At 41.9% G+C, this 20,971-nt stretch overlaps 1 protein-coding gene across 4 annotated transcripts in view; it reads right to left on the reverse strand.

Annotated features, from left to right (window-relative positions):
* ST7 (suppression of tumorigenicity 7) overlaps positions 1 to 20,971 on the reverse strand; it is a 98,859-nt gene that overhangs the window by 57,038 nt on the left and 20,850 nt on the right. The window contains exon 1 of one of the 4 annotated variants that reach the window (XM_053405910.1): positions 19,579 to 20,017. The exons of the other annotated variants lie outside the window; for them this stretch is intronic. Coding sequence (XP_053261885.1) covers positions 19,579 to 19,600 — 22 coding nt within the window. The 5' untranslated portion in view covers positions 19,601 to 20,017. Of the gene's footprint in view, positions 1 to 19,578; positions 20,018 to 20,971 lie in introns of those variants that run through there. 4 annotated transcript variants of the gene reach the window in all.

Raw genomic sequence — 20,971 nt, forward strand, 5'->3', positions numbered from 1 at the left:
GCTGGGACCGAGCAACGGGAGCTCACCCCATCGCAGGGATTCAAACCGCCGACCTTCTGCAAGTCCTAGGCTCTGTGGTTTAACCCACAGCGCCACCTGCGTCCCTCACTGTTTTCATTTAGGCCTCGGGCAAAAAATAATTTTATTTGTTCGGGCTTTTAATTTAAGTAGTGTTGACTGCTCTCTTACTTTCTCTTATCTTTTATTTTCAGGTGTTAAGTAGAAGTTTTTGCATTGCATTCTTATATCTTGCAAACTGCCCTGAAATTAATTTTGAGGGAAGGTGATATGAAAATGTTTTAAATAAATTATGTTGTCAGCGAAGAAAACACGATTATTTATTCGCTCACACACACACACACACACACATCCCCCAACGCACACATTAACTAGGTCACTGCAATTTTGAACATTGTACAAAATATGGAGAAGGGAGGAGAGAGAGACACCAGAAAGCACCAGGGTTTTTGGTTTTTTTTAAGCAGGTACTCGGGGAAACTCAGTTCCCTTACCTTTTAAAAATTAAATAATTTTTTTAAAAAATGGGGCGGGGGCTGGAACACACAATGCCTGAGCCAAAAACCCACCTATATCTGTAATCAATAAAGTTCGGTCTATTTCTAATCCAGATCAGTCTGCTTGAGTTTATCAATCACATCTTATGTTTAGCCACTGCCCAGCGGGGAGGGGGGAGGTGGGACTGCGACTGCGCCCACACTAAGCAAAGAAACATCATGGGGAGTTTCCCCACCTTTCTTTCCAGAAAAAAAGCACTGGAAAGCATTGTTGCTATCACTGATGAAGATGATGAGTAATTAGCACAGCTCCCCCCCCCCCCAGACATCAGTGTTGTGTCGTGAACCAAACACAAATGATCAACGTGACTTATTTGGGAGTTTAAAAGGATATGTCTTAAATCATATTGCAAGATAAGTCTTTTTCGGCTTCTTATCTGCATATACAGTGGTACTTCAGGTTACAGATGCTTCAGGTAACAGACGCTTCAGGTTACAGACTCCGCTAACCCAAAAATTGTACCTCGGGTTAAGAACTTTGCTTCAGGATGAGAACAGAAATCGCGCAGCGGTGGCGTGGCGGCAGCAGGAGGCCCTATTAGCTAAAGTGGTGCTTCAGGTTAAGAACAGTTTCAGGTTAAGAATGGACCTCCAGAACGAATTACGGTAAGTTCTTAATCAGAGGTACCACTGTGCCTTGTTGCCTCCTATGGCAACAAACCCTGAGATTTTGAGCTCTCTTCTGCTAACACAGTGTAGAATAACCTTATGAAGGAGATCAGGATCATGCAGAGCCGATAGATCCCAGAGTCTACAACTGGAGAAATTCTGGATGGAGGTCAGTGGTAGGGACACGAAGTGTGATCCTCCCCGCTTCCTTGCACACTCATCCTACAGTATCTCTTGACTAAATAGAGCTTCTGTCTTGAGAACAGCTGAATATGGAACTGTTATCAGTGGAGGCGTGCGGTACTAAAGGCCAAGTTGTCTCCATTTTTTCATACAACTCCAGTTCCCTTCTTTAAAACCTGAGTGCTTCCTCTCTGGTACAGCCAAGAACCAGCACCATGGCTATCTTGCCTCTCCCAGCAAACATTACCATCACAATCCCAGTCCGAATTATGTTTGGGCTAGATATTGTGCTGCTGCTGCTGCTGCTGCTGCTGTTGAACCAAGATAAAAACATGGTAGGAGCAAGCTTTGAACTAGTTGAGGAAGTGGTTGTTATGTATTCAGTGGTTTGTGTTTGCCTGAGCTTGAGTCTGCACCAGGGTGGCTAAAAATCAATGATTTTTATATATATATATATATATATATATATATATATATATATATATATATATATATAAAATGAGATTTTTAAAATTTAAATCGGATTTTTAAAATAAAATGCTTTTGGAGGGAAAATCTTTCTAAAGACAGTTTTCTATTTAAGTATTTAAGTTACATTATAGTCCAAAGGCTATTCATCAGGAAATAAGGATTTGTTTTAAGTTTTTCATGTGTGCTAAAATTCAGTCTAAGGTTTGTTTGTTTGTTTTTAAAAAAATATCGTTTAACCACATCAGTTAACAAACATGGATACATATGCTCTAATGTTATAGTTTCAGTTAAATAAATTGTTTAAATTGTTGTTAAGGAAATGATTATTTTTCTCCTTCCAATAAAGTACAGCAGAAAAGTTTTCCAAATACAACCAGTTACCTTATTAAACCTCTCAATAATTTCATAATTATCTATGTATTTCTAACAGTATAACCAAATCAGTGATTTTTATATAACTGTAAAAACTACTCTGAATATTTATTACTGTATTCCAAAAATGAAACCTTCATCTGGTTGTAAATATTAAGACTATACCAGCAAGAATGAGTCTTTCTGTAAAAAAAATGATTTAAATCAAGTCTTACTGACTAGTGATTTAAATTGATTTGATTTAAATCAAATCCACCCTGTGGACTAAGGATTCTGAGCCCCTGTGTTCTGATTTGATACATGATATCCAATCACAGAACATTTCAGGATTTGGGCCTCTGCCACTGGCCCTTAAACTCTGAGTCATGATTTGCAGCTTGGAAGTTTAGATAGCCAATCATGTTGGGAGTGGGAACAGTCCCTTGGGTATACTGAACCCAAGCTACTCATGTTTGGCAAAAAGGTTTCACATATTCAATACAATATCCAGTTTTTCAAAAGCTAACCACAGGGTTATTCTGTGATTTCCCCCCCTCTTAAGATAAACTGTGCTGTGTGAAATATTGATGGGAAACATTATGCATTGTTTGCTTCCTGGGACTGGAGCAAGCAGATCTCTCATACGAAGATCACAAGACAAAAATAGCAACACATGAGAGGAGATGGAATTTACTAATGCCTGCCAACCAAGTCCCTCCTTGCTTGGATGATGGCATTCAACCTATTTCAGCATGAGTCTGTTTTAAATAACTTCTAACCTTTCCCTCCCCAGTACTTTCAATTTCACAGGAAAAATGGATACTGAAATGGCTCAGTCTACATAAAGGGGGCTTGAATACTTGTGTTGTACCACTTTCTTCCTATAAACTCCATATTTCTTTTTAAAGTGAGTGGGGGAATTCTTGCTTACGCATCTTATGGACAGATCATTGTGATTTGGGTAGGGGGAACACCCAGGTCAAAACAACCAGTCCATGGCAGCTCTAAGGCCACCCTTAATCATCCCTGATACTACCTTGATATTCCACCTTTCCCCCACTCATGTGCCATTCTGAACATCAAAAGCAGAAGGGGGCTCACGATGGAAGTTTATGTGGGTAGATATCACTCTCCACCGGAGGAGGAGACTCTATCCTGGGGGCCCTGGGAATTGTAGACTGGGAGGGTGCCTCAGATGTCACCCTGCCCCTACCCCCCCATTACAAAATGGATCAGAGGTCAGAAATTCTTCTACATTTTTTAATACAATATAGCAGGGGTGGCCAACTCCCAAGAGACTGCGATCTACTCACAGAGTTAAAAACTGGCAGTGATCTACCCCATTTTGGGGGGTTCAGGTCAAAGCTGTTGAGCTTTTTTAGGGGAGCCAGTTATCTACCAGTGATCTACCACAGACGTCACGATCTACCTGTTGGACATGCCTGCAATACAGAGTTAACAACTGAGATCCAGACTGGGAACATGAACTGATTTCCCACCATAACATGCTCTCCCCACAACGAGCAACAAATATTTATCATTATCAAATATTGTTTGCCTCTAAAAGGTGTTGCCTGTTGCATTCGGCACCTCTGGGAGCAACCAGGGTGATTTTCAGCAAGAAAGCTGCGTTGGGTTCCTGTCCCGATCAGCAGCAGTACGTTCTGAATTTGGGCTCTTCAGCTGCTTTCTCTTGAAAATGAAAATGGCCACTTTTTACTTTTAAAACAGTAACGTAAGGTCAACTTTGGCCTGAGTTAGTCCCTATCTACATGAATAAAGGATTTCACAGCATTATCAGTTTTTCTTCCAGACACACTCACCTGTTGATTTTTAACAGGCCATTTGCAGGGCACTGTGTATCTTTGTAAAACCATAAACTCCAATCGGGGGGGGGGGGGAAGCAACCCTGATATTACTTACACAATAATTTTATTTCTCTCCTGTAATATGAAAAGGGGAGGGTCCAAGAGCCCCTGGTTTTGCTAGAGATGATTGATTCTCCGTCAAGTCACTATCTGAAACTCTAATGGCACAACCAACTCTTAAGTTCAAGAGCAAATGCTGATTTTCCAAGCATATTTATAGAAGTGCTTATCTTACTAAACCAAATCTGTTCTCCCCCACGCCTTGCCAGTAGGGAATAGCGAGCGTGAAACTGGTATTTGCTAAAGCTCCGTGCATTTATTACAGACTTGCTGCAATTCGAAACTATGCAAACAGGAGGAGAAAAAGGATTTGCAAAGCAAATCACCAACCCGGAAAAGTCAAATATTAACTTTAGCAGAGATATATCATGTGAAAGTTCAGCAAGTAACAACAAAAAATAGATTCCTGGAAGTATTTCTAGCCTCTTTGGATGGTCAGTACAAGACAAACAACTCTGATTTTTAGGAAAGGTCATGATGCTGTTTAAGGAAGGGAGGAAAGCTCAGCAGTGGCACGGTGGGGGATTCTTTTATTTCTATTCTTTCACACAACTGCTGGTCCCAGGAGCATCCTCCCATTCAGTGCAATGGCACCCCTTTCGGACATTACACTTAACGTGCAAATATTATGGGAAGGAGCACACAAAAGGTGGGGTGGGGGCCATTGGGTGCAGTCTGGCTTCCAAATCCATATCTTTGGTATACACATTGGGGGTGAAGAAGCAGCACCTGAACAGGACTGTGGTGAGCTGGTGTACACACACCACTCACCGCAATGAGAGATCTGCTGTGAAGAAACCTAGCACCCATACTGCTGTCATATGGCATAGCTAAGCCTTTGTTCACCCAAGATCTCCCATGCATTAGCATCTAACAGCATTCTCTCTTTCTCTTCCCCCCACCCGCATTTGCAGCAATAGCAATATTATCTCTCTCTCTAGCTAGCCTTTTATTCACAATAGAGGAAGCTCCAGTCTATCTCCCAAGGCTTAGTTCCACAGCCAATTTGAATGAGATGGCCAGGACAAAAATCTATAAAAAACAGAAGGCTGAGTGCCTCTCTCACTGCTAAGTACAGCCATTTACATGTTTTATGCTACCTTGTGCGATGCAAATGCACTGGAGATATGGGGCAGCCATTTTCTAAACAAATAAATCGTATCCATCATCAGAGACTTTTCAAAACACTCAGAAATTCACCATTTAAAAATCTTTATCGTTACAATTCATAGGCTGGGTGGGTGGAAGAAGGAGATAAGCTTAATCCATGTTGGGATATTTGATGGAAAACAAAAGCAAAGGAGAGTCCTCCTTTAGTATTATATGAATCTGAAGAACCGAGTGAAACATTACTTCTAAAGGCATCACTTCTTATGCATCACAGCCTCAATTAAGGCAAACACCTGTTTCCTTATGAGCCTGTCCTTTAAGGTCTTTATAAGAGGTCCTTCTTCAGTGGTCCAAACCTTCAGACATTTGGAGGTGGCAACAGGAAATAGTCCCTTTTTGGTGGTTGGACCCCAGTTGTGGAACACTCTTTATGGCATGGGTAAGCAAACTAAGTCAAGATCCGGCCCAACTGCCTTCTAAATCCGGCCCGCGGACGGTTCAGGAATCAGCATGTTTTTACATGAGTAGAATGTGTCCTTTTATTTAAAATGCATTTCTGGGTTATTTGTGGGGCATAGGAATTTGTTCATTTCCCCCCCCCCCCAAAATATAGTCTGGTCCCCCACACATTATGAGGGACAGTGGACCTGCTGAAAAAGTTTGCTAACTCCTGCTTTATGGGGATACCAAGATGGCACTTACTTTGCTATATTTTAGGTGCCAGATAAAAATCCTGAGCCTTTAACAGATGTTTTTATTGCTAACAGGGTGCCGTTGGTTTTCAATAGCAGTTTGTTTGTTTGTTTGTGACATGTGTGCTTTTATTTCATTTAGTACTGTTGTTTCGGGCTTTAGTGCTGCTTTAATTGCTTTTTGTTTTAATGTATTGTTTATTCACTGCTATAGTGAGCAGCCGTGGAACGTTTTATGCTGAAAGGAAGGGATGTATGCCAGCAGGCCAGCACCCACACTTATTGAAAGCTCCTCTGGTGTAGATGTTCTGCGAGTGGTAAAGGAGAGAGGGAGCAGCCTTGAATCCACACGATCCCAACATCCCCCTGTTCCGCTGCCCCAACATAGCAACAAAAGGGCCAAGAACTACATCAGAGCTGGCACTTCCGGGTTAGCGCCATCGGCAATGGCGGAGTTCCTCTGACTGAGAGGAACCCGCTCCGCGAAAATCGGGTCTTGCCGCTGCAGCGAAGGCGGAGACCCTTTAAAAATCCCAGGCGGAGGAAGCCTGGGAACGTGGGATTCGGCTGACACCAGGAGCGCCTCCCCTACTCGCAGGGAAACCCTTTTTCGGGGATCTGAAGCGACGTGGGGTGAGCGGCGCGGTGTCTTGAATCGACCGCTATTTTTACGGAGTGAAGCCGCACAGCCGTTGCCAGAGAGCGCTGACTTTTTCCTGTGGACAATTGGACTCTAAACAAGTACCCGTGAGTAGAACGGAAAATTGGATTAAGAAACATTTTAATTTGGCACTGTAGCAGGAAGGCTCTAAACAGGAAGTCCGCCTTCCGCTTTTGTAAATAGACTGAAGCAAAAATTGTGCAAACTAAAGTTTGGAAAGTTGTATATAAAGGTCTAAATTTCCTTCAGTTTTAACCACCAAAACCCCTCTTGGAAGCAGGAGAAAAGAGGGGGAATTTTGATTGTTCAAGCCTGCAGGAGAGAGAGTAAAGAAAGATAAATTTCCACTGTCTCAAACCTGGGAACGGGGTGTCAGAGACAGAAATTTCTGGGGAAGTTCATTGACTGTGAATGCAACGTCTTTTGACAGATAGCTAAAGAAGAGAAACAAATTGATTCCAATGTTGCCTTTTGCATTTAAAAGAAACAAAAAATTTGAAAAATGAAAGTTACTTTCTTTTGTTGGACCTGCTTTTAAAAGATGGATACAATGGAAATTGTCTCCTCTAGAGGGAGCTTGTTAAATTGTTGCTGGAGTCGATCTGGGGATTTCACAGCTGTGGAGATTAGGATCGTGGGACCAGACCTTGAATAAAAATGTGTTTAGAAGAAGTTTTGGTGCTTGCTTTTTGCAAGACAAGTGCTTTGTTGGACCAGATACATGAGAAGATGGATTTGATGACTGTTGCAGTTAAAAACTTTGGACAAACAGCGAATACTTATATAGAAACCATTCAGGAACCAACCCAGGAACCTGTTTTGACAGGGCAAGTGCAAATGCAGAAGACAATGGAGGAGGTTGCTGCTGAACCTTAAGTAATACAAATGGAGAGATCCGAGGCCCTGCAGGAGCACAAGCCGCTGTTCTTGAAGAATGAATCTGGAGCGGGCCAGGGGGGGTCTGGAGTTGTGGGGGCTCTTAATTTTAGAGGGACTTTGAAACATGTTTTTAAATACTTTCTGGACTACACTGCTGACTGTGGGGAATGGGACTGTGGGGAATGGGCTGATCTGCTGAGGGGAGATGGAGATATCTTTGGGTTGGAGTTTCCCGAGACCTACTCCTCAATGTCAACAAAAGACAAGGTAAAGTACAGGTATAAACAAGAAGAAGATCTGCAGAAGGGACATGGAAAAGACTTAAGAGCCTCGGACATAAGATTACCAGGTTGATGGACTAGATGGAATGGACATTAAGGACTGACATAACCCGAGACCAGGAAGAAGAGACGTTGGATGAGGATTGGAAGAAAGTTTTTAAAAACTTATTTTGGGAATTAGTGTAAAATTAACGAGTATTAGGAAAAATGTTGGAATGAAACTATTTGGCTTTAGTAGAAATGATATAAGGAGTTATGTATAAATAAGTATTAAGTTTTAAGCTCTAAGGTATTTTATGGTAAGATAAGGTTAAAATAAATTAAGGTCAACTGAATGACAGAATATAGTGAAAGATGGAAAGGATTTGTTGAGTTAATTAATAGGTTAGACTGTTAAGATAAATTATCCAATAAAAATTGAGAAAGATGGAAAGAATTTGCTGAAACAAATAACTAAATTAGAATACAAAAAGGGAGGTGTGAGGAGGTCGATGAAACAAGTAAATGAAAGATAAAGATATGGAATATTGGATGTGTTTTTTTTTTATTGTTATTGTTGTATTTTTTTACCTTTTTTGTATTGTAATGTATGTTTTGTTAAATTTTTTGTTGTTTTCTTTTCTTCTTTTCTCTGTAATTTTTAAACTTCTAATAAATATCATTAAAAAAAAGAAGAACTACATCAGAGCTGGTGCAGTTAACTTCCTTCCCACTGATGTTTCATGGGGAGTTGGAGGGAGATGTTTGTGGGTGGAGAGAGAAAACGCTGTCTCCCCATGCTTCCAACCTGGGTTCAGAAAGAAGTCTACATAGTTTGCCTGTTTATGATTAACACCAGAATTCCTAGGTCATGGGTGGGGCTACACTACAATTTACAATAGAATATGTCTTGTTGCATTGATATTAAGTACCTTTTTTAAAAAAAAGATGTTCATCTAATGGAGCTTCCCACAATCTGTATCCAACACAACTGTGAAGTCCTAAGCAAAGGGTTTGTAGAAGCAATGTGTAGAACTGACATTCAAAGCTGCAGAGCACCGATGGCCAGAATTATACCTTGCAGCCACTTCTCTGCAAACTCCCAATGTTACTAAATAAAAAATGATGATCTGCTGAAAGCATGGCAGATATTTCTTGCATCATTAACAGCTTTCAAGGAAGCTATAAAATTAACTCATGTTAATATTATTCAGTCGCTATTGGCTTTCACTTAGCTCAGCTGTTTGACAAGGGTAATATTGTATTTCAGAAACAGTCCTTGGCTCATATAGTGCATAGGATGCTGCCTTATCTTAGCTTGGACTATTTACCCATGTTGTTCTGTATTGCCTGGGCCTAAAGTGGTTCTTCAAAGTCTCAGCAAGACCAGCTTTTCTCAACACCTGTTACCTGAAGTTCTTTTAATGGAAGATGTTGAGGGCTGAACCTGGAACCATCTCCATGATGCAGCTCCCACCCCCTGGGTACCTATTTTAGAACGGTATATCAAAAGATCACAGCAAGAGATAATTGTAGTGCTGACCATCTGGGCTGTAAATCACAGTCTCAAAACTGGGTTTTATGAAAGATACGATCTCACAGTTCTTTCTTGGAGGATACCTGCAACAAATCCAAAAAGGTATCTAACTAATTACAGTGGTACCTCAGGTTACAGACACTTCAGGTTACATATGTTTCAGGTTACAGACTCCGCTAACCCAGAAATATTACCTCGGGTTAAGAACTTTGCTTCAGGATGAGAACAGAAATCGTGCAGCGGTGCAGCGGCAGCAGGAGGCCCCATTAGCTAAAGTGGTGCTTCAGGTTAAGAACAGTTTCAGGTTAAGAACAGACCTCCAGAATGAATTAAGTTCTTAACCCAAGGTACCACTGTGGTTTAAGTGAGGTCACGCACGATGACATTTGCCTTATAAAAATAGCTACCTCTTTCCCATAATTTTTAATCCCATCACATCCCCCACAAATGTCAATTGTCTGTGTAAGAAGTAAAACAGCATAAGGTACTTCTATTTCTTTACTGTCTGGTTAAAGCACACACACATACCGCATATTACTTGTTCTCAAACTAGTTGATACAGAATATCGCTTCCATTTTTTCTACAGGTTCAAATCTAGTCAGGATTTCATACTCTTTGAACTGACAAAACAGAGCAAAGTTTCAGTAGAAAGAGAGTCCAAATTCTGCACAGAGAAAGACTGGATTCTGCTATACCTGGACAAATGAGGCTTGTAAATAAGCTGCTTGCTTCCACACAACCAAGTCATTAAAGCCTTAAAAAACACAACACTTATATTTCCCTTGGGGCTCAGAAGACTGAAGCATAGCTGGAGGAAAGTAGCATACATATGTGATAATCCAGGCTACATATTTCCCAATAGCTGATGGACAGGACAAACAGAGTTCTTCAAAGCACTTATTTATACTCTTAAGCCCCCCTGGACATCCTGTTTGGGACATCACCAGGATGCGCCCCCCACCCCAACAAAGCTGAAATTCTAAGGAAGTTGAATTCTGCAATCAAAACTAATTTCTAAACTTAACTTGTGCAAGTTCACCATTGCACAACAAATTGCCCTGAAAACAAATGAGAAATTGCAGGGCATGTCTACTCAGAAACAAGTCCTGCTGAATGCAGTGGGGCCTACTTGAAAGTAGGTGAAGTTAGGATTCCAGTCTTACTTCTGGGAAAGAGAAATCTAGTACTAAAACATCCTCTTCTAAGATAGGGGATCACACAGCATTGTGATAGCAGTCTGTCCAGACTTCTCCCTGACAGACCTCTCAACTTGATTTATGTAGCACTAGGCAAACATTATTGGGATGTGGGTGGCGCTGTGGGTTAAACCATAGAGCCTAGGACTTGCCGATCAGAAGGTTGGCGGTTCGAATCCCCGCGACGGGGTGAGCTCCCGTTGCTCGGTCCCTGCTCCTGCCAACCTAGCAGTTCGAAAGCACGTCAAAGTGCAAGTAGATAAATAGGTACCGCTCCAGCGGGAAGGTAAACGGCGTTTCCGTGCGCTGCTCTGGTTCGCCAGAAGCAGCTTGGTCATGCTGGCCACATGACCCGGAAGCTGTATGCCGGCTCCCTCGGCCAATAAAGCGAGATGAGCGCCGCAACCCCAGAGTCTGTCACGACTGGACCTAATGGTCAGGGGTCCCTTTACCTTTACCTTTAGGCAAACATTAAGAAATAAAACAACAGAAAAAACACCTAGATTTGTAGTGCTTGTTGCAGAGATAACACTGAGAAAGAGGTGCATTCAGCTCTTTACCTATGGTACAAGCCTGGCTTTCTCCTGGAGTGGACACACCAGCAAATTTTGGTTATTGGAGAGCAAAGAAATTAAGCTACTAAATATATAAGAATCAAATCCTGGGTAAAGCCATCAGTCGTACCTCTGCATCCCAAGATTCAGACAGGTTGCCCATGTTTCTTTTCAGAGAACTGCTACAGCTCAGTGGTTGAGCACCTGCTTACCTGCAGAGGGTTCAAAGTATAACCACTGCTATCTTCAGCTGGGGATGGGAATGTTCCCTGACAAACCATGGAGAGCAGCTGTCATTCATACTGAGCTACATGGAACAATGATCTGGCCGCTGATCTCACATCTTCACCCCTAGTGAATATTATAGTTTTCTCCCACCCACAAATCTCGGCTTTGTATTTTTCTATGTTCTTAAAGTGGTGCATGTATATTTATTTACCTACTCATATGTTCATCCATCACTATTTTTAAAAAAAATTAAGAAAAGAAAGAAAGAAAGAAAGAAAGAAAGAAAGAAAGAAAGAAAAGGTTGGAGCTACGTGACATCACAGCAACTCATCAGTCAACTTTTCGCCAAACTAATTCCTCTGAAAAAGCTAGAGAACAGGTCTTTTTCTTCCAAGCTTGTCTTGCCCTGAATTGAATGTGGCAAAGCCATTCCCAAACAGATGTCACTGTTTTACAAAAGTTACACCTGTTTTCACTTAGTATGAATTGCTGCCAGCTATATCCATGACCAGGAGATGGGTGGTGCTGTGGGTTAAACCACTGAGCATAGGGCTTGCTGATTGGAAGGTTGGCGGTTCAATTCCCCGCGACGGGGTGAGCTCCCGTTGTTCGGTCTCTGTTCCTGCCAACCTAGCAGTTCGAAAGCACGTCAAAGTACAAGTAGATAAATAGGTACCGCTCCAGCGGGAAGGTAAATGATGTTTCCATGCACTGCTCTGGTTCTCCAAAAGAGGATTAGTCATGCTGGCCACATGACCTGGAAGCTGTACGCCGGCTCCCTCGGCCAATAAAGCAAGATGAGCGCCGCAACCCCAGAGTTGTCCACGACTGGACCTAACGGTCAGGGGTCCCTTTACCTTTACCTATATTCATGATCACTCAAATTCAGGTTGCTCTCTCTCTCTCTCTCTCTCTCTCTCTCTCTCTAACACACATACATATATCTATATTACATGCTTTGAAATGAAGAGGTAACGATATTATATTACATCATCATTATAGATTTGAAACCATCAGAAATTTTGGAACTAGATTATCTGCAGTTGTAGTTGACAAAATCAGAATCTAGTAATATTCTGCAAAGTCACACACACCACAGAATGGGTGACTAGTTTCCCCTTCCTTAAACTGTATAAATTTTTATTTTATTTTAAATAGCACTAGTAAGGTGTGAAAGACAGCCTACTGTATATATAGTTGAATGAGTTTAATGGGAATAAATGCAATAGCTGTGGCTCATTTGTTTGCTTTTTTTGTTTGTTTGTTTAGTCGGGGGGGGGGGGGAGAGATGCAAATTAAATGGAAATGCCTCATTTTCACAGTGGCTGAGAATAGCACAGCAGCACATGGAGAAGCACAGCTGGTATTCAAGCTCTAAGCTACTACCCCAGCTGAATGGCTATCAGTATTAAGTGCCAACCAGACTAAGACAAAACATCACCCAGCAATTGTTCTTATTTTTTTTTTGCCCCTGATTCAGCAGTTCCACTCTTTTAAATTCAGATACTAATTTAGTCTGAAGTAATATACAATGCAGATCATATTGTGCAAGAGTCTATGGTGTTGGGTTCATGCCAGTCATTTCCTGAACAGATTGCCAATAGAGGATTGTTCCCAATTTGAAACGAGGGGACCATCTGGGAAGAAAAGGAATATGCTAGGATATGTAATTGGGGCTTTCAGTTAAGTAAATAGGACACCTGAAGATCGTAAGGCCAGTGGAAAATGGGAAAATGAATGCCATGGAACGGGCAGAGGAGAACAACAAAACATGGAAACCAAATTGGATCAGCGGTTGGATCAAAATGTAAAGGACAAACAAACCTCAGCTGCAGATGCATCACTGTTTTTTCTCTCTCCTTTTCTCTTAATAGGCATGTGCTGAAGAGAATGTATTCCATGTTCCCATGGACAAACAATGGTGTCGGATTGCCAGGGCACACTGCTATAAACGTCAGCAGCACCGTAGCAAGCTTTCAGATATAGAGATTCCTGAGCGACACTCATTTATTCCACTGGGAATTGTGCAGGAGAATTCCCTGCTTAGACTGTGCCCAAAGACTGCTCTTTCCCTGCTGTTTTAGTAATGCAAGTCTGTTTCATTCAGCATTTCAAAGAGCCTGAGCAATCTCAGATTGTAGTAACTGACTGGCCACATCACCATCTAGACTAGGGTTTACTTGAGTCTCCAGCTGTTTTTGGCCTACATCTCCCATCATCCCTACAAGAGCTGTAGACCCAATTTTGGCAAACCTTGATCTAGACCAGTGATTTTCAACCTGTGGGCCCCCAGATGTTGTTGGACTACAACTCCCATCATCCCTGAGCTCTGGCCTTGCTAGCTAGGGGTGATGGGAGTTGTAGTTCAACAACATCTGGGGACCCACAGGTTGAGAAAGGCTGGTCTAGACTATGGTTTCCAAACTAGACGATTGGCTTAGTTGGAAGGCTACTGATTTTGATTCCCCACACATAAGCTAGCGGCTATCAAAACACTTCAGTGGCACCTTCACATCCTCTGCAGCTAACCTCTTAAGATTCACACATGTAGCCTTGGTTTCTCATCAACATGCAAAGAGGCACATCAACTCTAAAACTCAACCTACAACCTGCTTCTGCACTCAACCACATTCACACTTCAGAAGATCTTCTGATGGCCAGTCTAAATCTTACCTCATGCCATTTCAGTCCATTTAAACAGATCTTGTCCATGGAGGACAGCCTATCTTTATTTTCCTTTAGTGCATTTTAAAGACGTTATCAAATCCTGTCATCATTATAGAAACACGGTAATGGGAACGAAGCACATTCCACTTAGCTGAAGGCTTCAGTAACAATAGTAGAGGAACCTGCCATGTTACCTGTAAACCCTCTAATAAGGGAACCGAATAAGGTGTTTACCTTCATTGCAATTTCACTATGTTGATAACTCACCTTTTTATCAAGTGTTAGAAACTCAGATATATAAGCTAGGCGCCAAATGGCTCCTTAAACCAAGGTTACAGTCACCAAAATGGAACATCTAGCTGCCATTTGGGGGAAAGACAGCTCTGAAGTATTCTTTTTCAAATGATGCACTGACTGCGATTGACTATCAGTGAAACATCTGTCTAGTTTAGATCTCAACCTTGAGCCAGGTTAAGAACTTTGAGAATTTAAAGAAGAAAAGTCACTTTGTCCAGGGATAGTCTGCAAATATATTGGCCTTTTCCTACCTCTTTTTGTTAATAGTGACATGGACCACTCATAACATAAGAATATTCTTCACAACTGTGAGCAGGGCTGTGGGGTAGGTTAAAGTAAAGACAAGCTACAACAATTAACTATAACATTGTTCACTGCTCCTGCTCAGGCTGTGCAGAAAGAGCACTTTGGTTCCCGAACTTCATTCTGATTGTGCAGGTAAGATGTAAGTGACAGAATTCTACAGGATGTAGTATTAGTGTGTGAAAACTGCAGTTCCCCCGCCCGTTGCCCTTAAGAAACTACAGTTTCAAGAATTCTTGGGGGGGGGGGGCGGGAGAATGTTTCTTGGATATGTTTACAGTGCATGGTTTGGGTATGCCCTGCCAAGCAAATCTGTCTCAGCACCAGTCCAGCAACCTGCAATATGAGGGTAATAATGCTGACCTACTTTAAATGAGGGACGCGGGTGGCGCTGTGGGTTAAATCACAGAGCCTAGAACTTGCTTATCAGAAGGTCAGCGGTTCGAATCCCCATGACAGGGTGCGCTCCCAGCTCCTGCCAACCTAGCAGTTCAAAAGCACGTCAAAGTGCAAGTAGATAAATAGGTACCGCTCTGGCGGGAAGGTAAGCGGCGTTTCCGTGCGCTGCTCTGGTTCACCAGAAGCAGCTTAGTCATGCTGGCCACATGACCCGGAAGCTGTACGCTGGCTCCCTCAGCCAGTAAAGCAAGATGAGCGCCGAAACCCCAGAGTTGGTCACGACTGGACCTAATGGTCAGGGGTCCCTTTACCTTTACTTTAAATGGGTCGCTGTAAGAATCACAATATTATATATGGGAAGTGTTGTATTTGTTGTTGTTGTATTTTTTTTAAAAAAAAACAAAACAAAATTTCTTGCAGGAGGAAAAGTACTATGGTTATACATTATACAGAGTCCTGATTCCCAACATCGTGGGGCTCTGACTGCTGGGAAGTCCAGTTTTCTGTTCTTTGCTGCACCTTAGGAACAACACATTGCACTGTCATTTGATCTGTACCGGATGGCGATCAAGTCTAGATAAGCTAGTAACTACAACCATCCTTATCTGGTACTTCCCCTCATAAGCAGTTTGGACACGGTGACCTTGAGGGTTTCCTTTCTCTGTATAAACTGAAACCAGCATCTCTTGAACTTACCCTTTCCCATAACAACTGTGGCTACTGGTAACCTGACACATCACTTGATCTGAACAATTCAATACTTCTTTTCTATATCCCACCGCTTTACTTCTGAGTACGCACACACACGATTATGCACTGCTATTTGCCTTTTAAAAGCAACACAATCCTCTCTGAGGGCACCCTAATTTGAGGTAACATTTCAAGTACATTAAAAAATACATAGATAAAAACCTCTTGTCATGCTATCAGGTACAATATTTTCTGCCATTCCAGGTGGAACTATACTTAAAAAGTTTATTCCCAACTTTGACACGCATGCAACACTACAGAAGGTTCTGGATTGCTGCATCTTTCCACCACAGCCAAGCCAAAGGCAATACGAAAGCATGGATCCCCAAGTTTGTGATTATGCTACCCTATGCAACTGCATAACGTGCATCTTTTGCTGGCTGAGCCAGCCAAGAATGCTATTTATTTGCAATATTCATATGCCCATTGCAGATTTGTCCTGGTCTGGTGCATGTAATGTTTTTCATTTTATAGTTGTGTGATTTGTGCTCATACTGTATTGTGATGTCCACTGGCTATGAACAATAAAATCAGCTGGCTGACTATATAAGCATACCGCCCAATAGCAAAGGTTCTCTGGGCAGTTTACAAGTAAAAATTAAAAACAGAAAGATAGAAACATAAAGCAGAAAAATATAAAACAGAATAAAACGGGTAACAGGATAAAAGCAGAATCCAGAAAACCAAACCTTTCAACTGTTGACTTTTTTTATGATCAGGAAACGTAAACATCATGGTGCTAAGGTTATTTTCCTGGGGGGGTGGGGGACAGAAAACAGGCATACTTCTCTACCTCTTGCAGGTTTTAGGAAGTGGTGTGATGTTTGTTTGTTTGTGTGTGTGTCTTGTCTATTCTAAACAAAGCTTTAAAATATTTTGTAAATGTTATTTTAACTTCCTGTTAATACCATTAACAACAAAAAAGGCAACTTCCATTCTGTAAACCATGAAAGGGCTTTAGAGCACCACAAAGGAGTGTGAAATTTCAGGAAGGGAGATGGTCCTGAGGCCGGTAGAAAATTCCCTTCACTTCTCTCCTACATCAGACAAAAAAATAGGTGAATGCCTCCAGTAAAGGAGCCTTCACAGACTCGCATCTGATTTGTGATGAAGGAAGCAGAGAAAGTGATGGCCAGAGTTCTCTATGTATGGTTTCTGAAGTCAAATCTCCTGTTCTATTCCTCTTCTAATGCCAACGTTGGGCAAATCCAACTCAAATTCAGATACTGAATGCACTGATGCATAAGAATCTCCATACTCACTTGTTGAATGGTGTAGGGTTGTGGAGCAGGAGCCACAAAGGTAGAAGAGGTTCAGAAGAGGGACCACCAAGCTCAAAAAGTGTGCAAAATACTGCTTCAGGGATAGGATGAACAACCATAAGCACACAAGGACCATCAGGCCAATGGACCATCTAGTCTAGAATCCTGTTCTCACAGTGGCCAACTAGATACCATGGGTGGTATGCAACTAAATTTTACTAGACCCACTAGAAAAGTTAGGCACATTAATTTCAATGGGTCTGGTCTAAGTAAAACTAAGTTTATTTATTTCGTACGATTTATATACTGCTCGACGGTCATAAAACCTCAGAGTGGTCTACAAAAATGAACAATGAAACTATCATTAAAAGAGGTTAAAAACACATGCCAATATTCTATATGCCTCAATACCTGAATGCCACCCACATGTCTTTATAGAGAAAATTAAATAATAATGTGCCTCTCCAAAGCTCATTTCGGGGGGGGCAGTCTTAAGTGCTAGGGGCAGAATCAAATAGGCAAAGGGGAAAAGGCTTGGGTCTTATGTGCATTAAAACAAGCCAGGAACACAGAGTTTCAGGCATGCACGGTGCACCTCGCTATGCATCCGAATTGCACATGTCTAGAATACCTTTAAAAGGAATCAATGAGGTGATGTTCTGTGGTGTGCTACCTTTAAACCTGTTCCCAGAAATGGGTGTTCTAGAGGCAAGCCTGAATGCAAGGTGAAGAATCACCTTGCCTACTGCAGACCTCTCACACTTTCAGCATGGTTAGTGCACATCTGAAGCCGCCCTAAGACAAAGGAGAGATAATGGCCTTCTGCAAAGAGGAAAATGGGAAGAAGAAACACACACCTCGTAACACTTTCTCTGATTGGCTGCAGCACTGCTAGCCATCAAGCTTGCAAAAGCAGTTAACCTGTCTTGGACTTGGGGTGGGGCTGCACAAAGCCCTGGCTAAGGTTATTCTCTGAAATTCTCAACTTTATAACCATTTGGAGTTTGCTGTTGACGAAAAGGAAGTAAAATAAATTTCATAAAATAAGCAGGGTGTCCCCCCGCCCCAATTCCACACACCCTTTTAGAAACCAGAAATTGCATTAATCAGGATGTCATGGAAACAAAAGCTTGCCCAGCTGTTATCAGAAGGGAAGCCAGTTAGTTACCACACTGGCAACTCTATGAAAGAGTACTGTTCGGCAGACAATAAGGAAGTCCTTTATTTTCAGGACTATTTATATAGATGGCTTTTTGCCGTTAGCTATTACCCTGCACACCCTTGGGTAAAAGTGTTGAAGCAACAGCAGCCATTCCTTTTTCTTTTTGATCATGTAGACGCTTTGCAAGTTGCATTCCCCAGGTAATTCACAAGTGCCAGGCTAAAAAGTGTTCAACATTCTACTTTTAGTACCAGCTAATGGGATATGTATATGCAAAAAAAAAAAAAAACCAACCAACCCAAAGTTAAGAGACGAGGCCAATAATGCAACATTTCTTGGGAAAGGGAAGAAAACTAAAACAATGCACAGATGGTGATGCGTTTTATTCTCCCTTGACCTTGAACAGGCATTGTGTTATGAAGAGTGGGAAGCCGAATCAAAAGAACCAATTAACCCTTGGAAACATCCAAGTCCTTTAAGGGCTGAAGTTGTTGTCCCACACTATTACCAATCTAAAAGAACTGGGACCTCTGTAATCAGGAACCTAGATTAATCCACTGTGGCGAATAAATCCCTTCCCACCGTGAACAAAAATCAGATCACAAATTATTTTGGTGCATGTTATACCATACCCTTGTAAGTCAGCACAACATCTTATTTTTATTTCCCTTTTTGTTTATAAGCCTACTGGGCAATACTGATTCCCAGTGGTGTCACTGTCATCGCTAATATTATCAGGACTAAGGTCCAATACACAATCCTCTCTCACTTTGGTAGCTTCCCAATGGTTTTTTTAAAATGGAAAACAAACCTGCCATACATCTATGCTGTCTCCTTTGCACCAGACCCAGCTTGTAAGTTTCAATATACAACCAGCCACTGACATTATATGGGGTTATTATTATTATTGCTTTCACTATATCCCCAATGCTGCAGTCTATCACACCAGCAAACCAAACTTTAGAAGCTTTTAAACAAAATTGTGTTTTATTATATAGCAGCAAGCTGGCACTCCATTGTTAAATAGGTTCTAGCTGCCCGGCACATAATCCTGCAGCAATCCTTCAAACACTCTCATTATCACATGGGTAACTCTTTAATTACTGCAACTGCAATAGCAAGATTGTGTGTGTGTGTGTGTGTGTGTGTGTGTGTGTGTATACATGCACACGCTGCTCTCTCAGTCTTGCTCACACACAAAGAACATATTCAAGCAAAACCACATTTCCTTTTGGATCTTTTAAGCGGCCTGGATTCTGAATCACTGACAGCTCTTGGCTGTCTGGCTGCCAGAGTCAAAGACACGCAGAAGGAGAGACGATCGAAACCTCCCCCCTAGCATCTTTACCAAGCAAGCTGGAACCACGTATTTTATTATTACTATTACTATTTTATTCTGAACCCTTCGACACGGCAGAATGAAGTTACCGGGCATGGAACAAATCCGGCCAGCCAGACCTGCCCACCAACACAAAATGCAAGTGAGAGAACACGTTTACTTACATGACGACTCTGTGCCAAACATGGCTGGCTCCAGATGCTCAAATCTCAAAAGAGGGGTTAAAAGGGAAAAGAAAGAGAGCTGCGGGGAATGTGTCAGAGAAGGGATGAGGCTTCTACACAGCAAGGGTCATGAAGCCAGACAGCGCAGTCCCCACAGCTAGCCAGCCTCCAGATTTTCCTCTCTTCCTCCCCAAGCTCCACTCTGCAGATTGCCTCTCTGCAGCTCTTAAAGCAAAACAGGTCCTTCTTCGCAGAAGCAATTTTTTTTGTAATTAAAAAAAAAAAAGCAAAGGAACAGGAGTACTTATTTTTTAAAAATCCAGCAAAGGGAAGGCCAGTGTCTCTTCTGCTGATGCAGTGAGGCAGAAATAGGTAGCAGACACCAGATACTGCAATTCACAGCCCCTGCTCTCAGTAAGACAATAGCATAGCTTATGCATACACTGGATGACGTCAGAACACTGCAAAGACTGACTGCTGTTAACCACAGGCTCAGAGGGAGCCTGAATAGAGCACCGCAATTCAAATGGGAATTCTTTTGTCACAAAAACGCAGAAGACAAAGAACCACACATATTTCCCCTCCCTGCTGATTAAAACAGAAGGAACCTTCTGCACGCTAGAGGATGGGGAGCAAGCAACATTGTCCTTGGGGTGAATGGTAAATACATTTCCTCGGCTGCAGCAAGTCCTTCCTTACCATGCATTAGCCACATTATTATTATTATTAATAAATCTACTCCCAATATGCTATCATATGTTCAATGTATGCCCTAGAGCAGATGGCTGTTTAACAAGCAAAGAGCAACCCAGAGTCTATGATTCACTCCAAAACCCTTTCTGATAAATTGACAAGAGGGAGAGAGAGAGAATATTCCTAAGTGTGTTTGTGCACCACTGACCAAGCACTGTGAATTGACTGTGAATATGACCCCAAGCCAAGCCAATTTTGTCTCTTGGCCCTGCAAAATATTCGATCAAGGTGTGGCAAAACATGCGCTCGTGGTTTTGATCATAATGAAAATAAAAAACAACCCACACTTGGATCTCAAGGGGGCTTGTATGTAACAATAAACAAACAAAATATGCAAAATATGCAAATTAAACTGGATCTGGATATATTAGCATGCTGGCACACTGAGTCAATGAAAACTTTTCAGTGTCTTCATTTAGTGCATGGATAGGCAAACTAAGGCCCGGGGGCCGGATCCGGCCCAATTGCCTTCTAAATCCGGCCCACAGACAGTCCAGGAATCAGCATGTTTTTACATGAGTAGAATGTGTCCTTTTATTTAAAATGCATCTCTGGGTTATTTGTGGGGCATATTTGTGGGTTCGTTTCTTTTTCCAAAGTCTAGTCCAGCCCACCACATGGTCTGAGGGACAGTGGATCG

The sequence above is a fragment of the Podarcis raffonei genome, chromosome 10, assembly GCF_027172205.1.
Source record: "Podarcis raffonei isolate rPodRaf1 chromosome 10, rPodRaf1.pri, whole genome shotgun sequence".
In the NCBI taxonomy this organism is placed as follows: Eukaryota; Metazoa; Chordata; class Lepidosauria; order Squamata; family Lacertidae; genus Podarcis; species Podarcis raffonei.